This window comes from Carcharodon carcharias, chromosome 11 (genome assembly GCF_017639515.1).
Source record: "Carcharodon carcharias isolate sCarCar2 chromosome 11, sCarCar2.pri, whole genome shotgun sequence".
Lineage (NCBI taxonomy): Eukaryota > Metazoa > Chordata > Chondrichthyes > Lamniformes > Lamnidae > Carcharodon > Carcharodon carcharias.
Genome location: NC_054477.1, coordinates 107763586 through 107770912, shown reverse-complemented (window position 1 = coordinate 107770912; position 7327 = coordinate 107763586). Strand labels below are relative to the sequence as shown.

The following is a 7327-nucleotide window of genomic DNA, read 5'->3' as shown; positions in this document are numbered from 1 at the left end:
GTTAAGTGAAATTAAGAGTGAGGAGCAGAAGAAGGCTCCAAGTTTAAAGCAAGAATGACGCAGGACACAGACTTGAAGCAAAATAGGCTTGTGAAAAGTCAGAAGATCCAAGGAGATATCCGAAGTTTGGTGACTCCTTGCCATGTGCATGTGAAGCAGTGGTGTTCTATTAGCATGGCTGATTATCTGAGAGAGAGTGCGGGGAAGGCAAAGCTTGAATGCGCATGGCGATCTAGGGGAGAGGAACATCGGAAGAAAAGTCCGAAACCCTGGAGGTGGACCCTTGTGGAAGACAACCGAGAGAAAGCATTAGTTTGGGAGAAAATTGCAAAGTGAGTTCTTGGAGAGTGGGGATTCATGTGAAAGACAGAGTTCAGTGAGACTGGTTGGCCAACTGTGTAACAAGTTTTTGGGGGGAGTTGATAAGGGATCCATGGCATCTGTTTGGTGTGGCATTTGTTGCTTGGTTTCAGAGTGTGATGTGTCTGATCACAGGTCGCCTATTGGTTTACATGGATTGTGTACTTATTGTGATCATGAGAGCATTAGATAGCTTTCGTAATTTGTGTCATCCTTACGAATCTGTATATATCTGTAAAGTTATAGTTGCGGGTAAAGTGGTATTGTAAATATAGTTCATCTTTTCATGTTTAATAAATGTTTTATTCTTTTGTTAAAAGTTCATCAGCTGACTCCTGTGGCTACTGTTCAGTAGTTGTCCTCTACATTTTTAAATAAAAAATAAAAATTAGGATATATAAGCCGGGTTCCAACCTGGACTCTGGCTTGTCTAATAGTAACATCAGCTGGGATCATAAAACTACAAATTTCCGACTCAAGGCAAGTGTACTATCATTTGGACCAAACTAGCACTTATGGTAACTTTATGAATCTTTGAGGCCTTTTTGGAGCTGTTGCAACAGATAGAAATTAGTTCAGATGAAAGGGAAAATATTGGGATTGAAGCTACAAGTAAACACAGCTATGAAGACAGAAAGAGAATCTAAGGTTGAAAATGAGAGGAAAGGAATGGTAAATATTAGGAGAGAAAACAGGAGAAGAGTATGATGGCTTTTAATATTGAATTTTGTCAAGAATTTAATTATTTCCATATTTTCCTTAGAGTGTGTATGCATGTAGCAATTGCTGTCACTTCAAACAAACAACCACCAACTGACTGTGAACTCAGCTAGTAGAAATGTCTCTGTGGTTGGAAGGCTTTAGATTTACATTTGAGGCTCCTTAATAAGTTATCTTAAGCAAAGTAGCAGGAGCCTAATTGAGTTTTTATGCAGTGTGTAGAGGGAAAACTAGATGAACCATAAAACAAATATAGCGCAACTTGCTTATACAACCAAGTTGGGATCAAACACAGTTCAGATGACTGATTTGTCTGAACTAGCAATTCACTGTCTGACATTTGATATGCGTGATATCGTTGGCTCCAAAGAAAGAAACAAAGACTTATATTTATATAATGCCTTTAATAACTTCATGACACCCAAAGTGCTTTAGAGCAAATTATGTATTTTTGAAGTGTTGTTACTATAATGTAGGAAACGTGACAATTAATTTGCATACAGCAAAGCGATAACAGTTAGATAATCTCTTTTTGTGATGTTGATTGAGGGGTAGATATCTCTCTTTCCACAAAATAACGATGGCACCCAGTCTCAAGGAGGTCAAAGAAAACAGAATCACAGAATTGTTATGGCACAGAAGGAGGCTATTTGGCCCATCATGTCTGTACTGGTTCTCTGAATGAGCAACTCACCTAGTGCCATTTTTCTGCTTTCTCCCCATAACCGTGCACGTGTTTCTTTTTTCAGATAACAGTCCAATTCCATTTTGAATGCTTCAGTTGAACCTACCTCCACCACACTCTCAGGCAGTGCATTCCAAACCCTAACCACTTGCTGCGTAAAGTTTCTCCTCATATCACTTTTGCTTCTTTATTAATTACTTTAATTCTGTGCCCTCTCATTCTCATTCCGTTCATGAGTGGAAACAGTTTCTCCCTATTTACTTTGTCCAGACCCCTCATGATGTTGAATAACTCTATCAAATCTCCTCTCAGCCTTCTTTTCTCTAAGGTTAACAGTTCTAACTTCACCAATCTACCTTCATAACAATAGATCCACATCCCTGGGACCATTCTCATGAATCTTTACAGCATCCTCTCTAATGCCTTCACATCCTTCCTAAAGTGCAGAGCCCAGAACTGGACACAATACGCTAGCTGAGGACTAACTAGTGTCCTATACAAGTTCAACATGACTTGAGTTGGTCCAAGTTGAGTGGAATGCCTGGGGTGGCAGCTGCAGCTAAGGGCAGTGCATCCCGCAAGGCATTGAAGCAGTTGCTGACTAAAGTCACCGAGAAGTCACCTAAGAAGTGGAGGAAATCTCGCAAGCCGAGCTATTCCATTTATGTGCATAGGGTGCTGAAACAGGTCCACCCTTCCACCAGGATCTTGTCCAAGGACAGGAGTGTTATGAATTCCTTTGTTGTCGACATTTTCGAGTGCATCGCCTCCAAGGTTTCGCACCTCATTCACTACAACAAGCGCCACACCATCTCGACAAGAGAGATCCAGAGCGCCGTCCGTCTCATGCTGCTGGGGGAATTGGCCAAACACGGCGTCCCTGAAAGCATGAAAGCTTTCACCAAATATACCAACTCTGTTTAGGTCGATCATTCTAAAGATTATAACCTCCTTGCTCTTGTACTCTATGCCCCAATTAATAAAGCCCAGGATACTGTATGTTTTATTTACTGCTCTCTCAACCTGTCCTGCCACCTTCAATAATTTATGCACATACAGACCCAGGTCCCTCTGCTTCTGCACCATCCTTTAGAGTTGTAACCTTTATTTTATATTGTCTCTTCATCATCTTCCTACCATAATGAATCACTTCACATCTATCTGCATTGAATTTCATCTGCCACCTGTCCGCCCATTCCACCAACTTGACTATGTGCCTTTGATGCTCTATACTATCTTCCTCACAGTTTACAATACTTCCAAATTTTGTACCATTTGCAAACTTTGAAATTGTGCCCTGTACACCAAGGTCTACATCATTCATATATATCAGGAAAAGCAAGGGTCCCAACACTGACCTCTGGGGAACTCCAACAAATCTTCCTCCAGCATGAAAAGCATCCATCAACCACTACTCTGTGTTTCCTGTCACTCAGCCAATTCCATATCCATGCTACTGTACCTTTTATTCCATGAGCTATAACTTTGCTCACAAATCTGTTATGCGGCATGGTATCGAACACCTTATGGAAGTCTACAAACACCATATCAACGTCATTGCTCTCATCAACCTTCTCTGTTACCTCTTCAAAGCACTCCAGCACGTTAGTTAAACATGATTTTTCCTTAGAAAATCCATGCTGGTTTTCCATACTTAAGCTGCATTTGGCCATGTGACTATTAATTTTGTCCTGAGTTCTTGTTTCTAGAAGTTTCCCCACCACTGAGGGACTGGCCTGTAATTGCTGGATACGTTGCCTGGCAGGCGTCATCCTTATTTTGGGGGATTGCCAAAATGACAATGACAAGATATTTCCCAGTCACCAAGCATAGCTCTTCTTCAAAATAGTGTCAGTGATCTTTTGTGCCCTCCTAAGAGGACAGATAGGTCTTTGAATTAACATCTCATTTGAAAGACGCCACCTTCGACAGTGTAGCATTCGCTCAGTACTGCGTTGGAGTGCCAGCCTAGATTCTTGTGCTCAAGCCCCCATGTGGTATTTAATGCCCTTTCCCCATAGCAAGTTTAGTGGCAGGGGGCATTTAATTAAGTGGGAGGATGGTCGGTGGGGACCCCACCACCTTTGTGCTTCTGCCTCGGTTGCCAGTTGAGGCTCTTAAATGGGCAATTAATTCTGACTTAATGACCTCATTCTGCCACTGCTTGTATTAATGGGGGGCTCACCCTGAGGGCACCATGACAAGCAAACCTGGCGAGGTTACTTGCCGGCTCCCAGAAAGGGTTCCTCATTCAAAGGCATTCATTGGGATAGAGGCCTGCTCAGAACTGCCCACCTGCCCTTCCTGCTAACACCCCATCCACCCCCCTCCTCCCCCATGACATCCTGTGTACCAGCACTCACCTCTGGCCTGAAATCCTAAGTTGGCTAGTAGCTCTCAGCAGGCGTGACTTCTGTCCCTCAGTCCTTGATCCTGGGGAAGGTCCACTGCTGTCCAGTTAAGTGCCTGAGTAGCATTTAATATGCTCAGTCTTCTCTAAAAGAGGCAACACAGGGCTTGCCTGCCTCATCAGAATAGTATCAGGGTCTGAAGGCCGGAGGGATAATTGTCATTTATATATCACAGTGTTGGAGGACTGCATTGGATCAATGGCCCTCCCTTGTTCCAGCACTGTGACATTTCAATAGCAAATTTCCTTTCTGATATGTGACTTTGAAAATGGGAGAGACTTCTTACTGCCCAGTCAGTGATCAGACTACTCTCTCTTGTTGACAACTAAACAAATTAATGACATTGCATATAGCAGGACCAATGGCAATGCTCCAAAGACGTTTTATAAATAAAGATAATATTCATGGCTAATACAATGTAATTTTTATATAATGTGCATGATAACATGCATCAGTATAAACTGTTCTTCCCAAAGTTAGCATCTCTGCTTGAATTAAGAATCTGCATGGACTAATAATGTTCAGAATAGTGATGTTCACCTTCATGACACTCAGGCCAGTAGTATTCAGATTGGTACTAATCTGAATTTTGGCATTCAAATGACTGGTTTTCATATAAGTGGTCTTCATACCGACCAGTAGGTGTTCAGAAATATGGATGTTGATTTGGGTGTCCTTACTGTTTTGCTTTTACTCAAAAGCAAGGCAATAGTGGAAAGATAATGGAATACCACTTGTCCAGTTTGTGTTGGCCTCTGAGCTTGCTTGATTTTCTGTGGTGAATAATTTGTGACTTCTGCCTGTTTCCTGCAAATGGGGAGGTGGCGGGGGTGGGGTGGGGGGGGGGGGGGGGGGGGGGGGGGGGGGGGGTGGTGGGGGGGGCGGGGGTGGTCATGCACCCCATCCTCAAGTAGCAGTACAACTTTCTTTTTAAAACTCTTGAGGCAGTTCCTTCCACCACTGTATCAGCTGAAGCATTCCAGATCCTTGTAACTCTGAGTGAAAAAATTCTCCTCGTCTTCCCTCTAGGTCTTTTGATCTGCTCAGAGGGAAAAGTCCTTCTCTCACAAACCTTTGGACACTAAGGGAATCAAAGGATATGGAGTTGGGGAAGGAAAGTGAAGTTGAGGTAGAGGATCAGCCACATTCTTATTGAATGGCAGGCTAGTCTTTGTCAACACCTGCTCCTCTTTTTAATGTTTTTTTGTTTCTTATGCACTCTATTAAAACCTCTTAACATCTTGAAATCTCTATATGAGATTTATTAACCTTCTGTGTTTCAATGAGAACAGCGCTAACTTTTCTGACCTGTCCTCACAACTGAAGTGACATGCTGGTAAACTGCCTCCATACCCTTTCTCAGGCTTTACAGCTTTCCTGATGTCTGGTGCCCAGAATTGTCCACAAAACTCCAATAATTTATAAAGTTCTAGCATGTTCTCTTTGCATTGATATTCCATTCCTTCATTTATAAACTCAAATAACCCATGTGTTTTTAGCCATCTTATTAACTAGCCTTGTCCCTTTTCAGGATTTGTGTATATGGACACCAAGGTATTTTTGTTTCTCTGCACTTCACAAAATCATACCATTTGTGGTATAATGTCTAGTCATCCCATACTAGTCCTCCCAAAGTGCATGTCTTAAGAACAATGTTTAAAGCTTCTTAAAGGATGCAATGACAGATTTTTGTCACATCCTTCAAGAAGGCCTGCAGCCAACGGCTACAGGTAATACAGCATTGCTGATTGTAGTCAGGGTGACTGAAACTCTGAACATCTTTGTGGCTGGCTCCTTTCAAGTTTGCACAGGGCATATCTTTTTTTTTATTCGTTCATGGGATGTGGGTGTCGCTGGCTGGGCCAGCACTTATTGCCCATCCCTAATTGTCCATGTTCAGAAAGCATTTGAGAGTCAACCACATTGCTGTGGGTCTGGAGTCAGATGTAGGCCAGACCAGGTAAGGATGGCCCTTCCTCAAAGGACATTAGTTAACCAGATGTGAAGATGATTTCATAGTCATCATCAGATATTTAATTCCAGATTTTTATTGAATTCAAATTCCACCATCTGCCATGGTGGGATTCAAACCGGGTCCCCACAGCATTACCCTGGGTCTCTGAATTACCAGTCCAGTGACAAAACCACTATGCCATTACTCCCCTGCATCTGTCAATCTGCAGTGATTTTATTGAACTTCATTGGCAGTAAATCAGTATGTGATATCTTGCAGCCACGCAAGGTGCTATATTAATGCAAGTCTTTCTTTATCCCTCTTGAACAGTTGATGTGTGCTAGTACAAACACAATTGTTGTTTTTTCCATGAACATTCTGAAGCAGCAGGGTGTGGGGTTTGTACTGATTGTGGGATTCCCCCATATCCAGGGCATCATTGACTGCAACAACATTTCTTGAGTGTTCCTTTTTGAATTGTGAGGGATATCACTAAATGCTCGGCTGGCTTGTGCTGAGAAGCAGTGCATCATTCAGGTCTGTACCCACCTTTCTGACAGCTTCCATAATGCTTTTATATTGTGTCAATCTGCCCCTGCAAAGCAAGGCCGGGGTTAGCTGGTGATTCCACTTAAGAACCCAAGCTCAGCAAAGGAACTCCACTGCAATCAAATCTATGGTTCAACTCAAGTCCTAACAAGCAGGCTGCTGGAGTCCTGAAACAATAATCAGATGGCCGCACAGGCCTGGTGGTTTTTTCCAACTCAGTGTACATCTCATTTAGTCATGCCGTGCTGCATAATTTTGTGTGAGGACAGCACATGCAGCCATATTCCCCTGTGTTAACAATCTTGGCCAGCACCTGCCGCAATCCTTCCACACTGCAAACAACAGCATTTCCACAAATATCAAAATTATTATTCATGTCACCTAGCCTTGCAGAGTCTCCAGCCACTAAAGAAACACTCTCTAATCGCAAAGATTTCAATTAGCACTGTGGTGTTAATGGTTTACCGGGTAGCCTATGCACTAATTTTTACCCTGTTTTTTTCCCAGCAGTGCCTGATTGAAGTGGTCTTTTACCTACTTTGCTTCTACAAGGTGCTCATTTAGTGGTTATGGCATTATAGGTGCACGGTTTCAGAGGCTTATTCAGGGGCTCATGAGATGCTTGCAGTTGGTGAGGACTCAGTTATC

At 42.6% G+C, this 7327-nt stretch overlaps 1 protein-coding gene across 1 annotated transcript; it reads left to right on the top strand.

Annotated features, from left to right (window-relative positions):
• Positions 1 to 2302: 2302 nt before the first annotated feature.
• Positions 2303 to 2689, top strand: LOC121283915 (late histone H2B.L4-like). Its single transcript, XM_041198717.1, has one exon. It carries the CDS (start codon positions 2303 to 2305, stop codon positions 2687 to 2689), a length of 387 nt encoding a protein of 128 aa, XP_041054651.1.
• Positions 2690 to 7327: the final 4638 nt, after the last annotated feature.

Excerpts from the sequence above, each read along its gene's own strand:
- LOC121283915 (XM_041198717.1), top strand. The coding sequence starts at position 2,303 with ATGCCTGGGGTGGCAGCTGCAGCTAAGGGCAGTGCATCCCGCAAGGCA.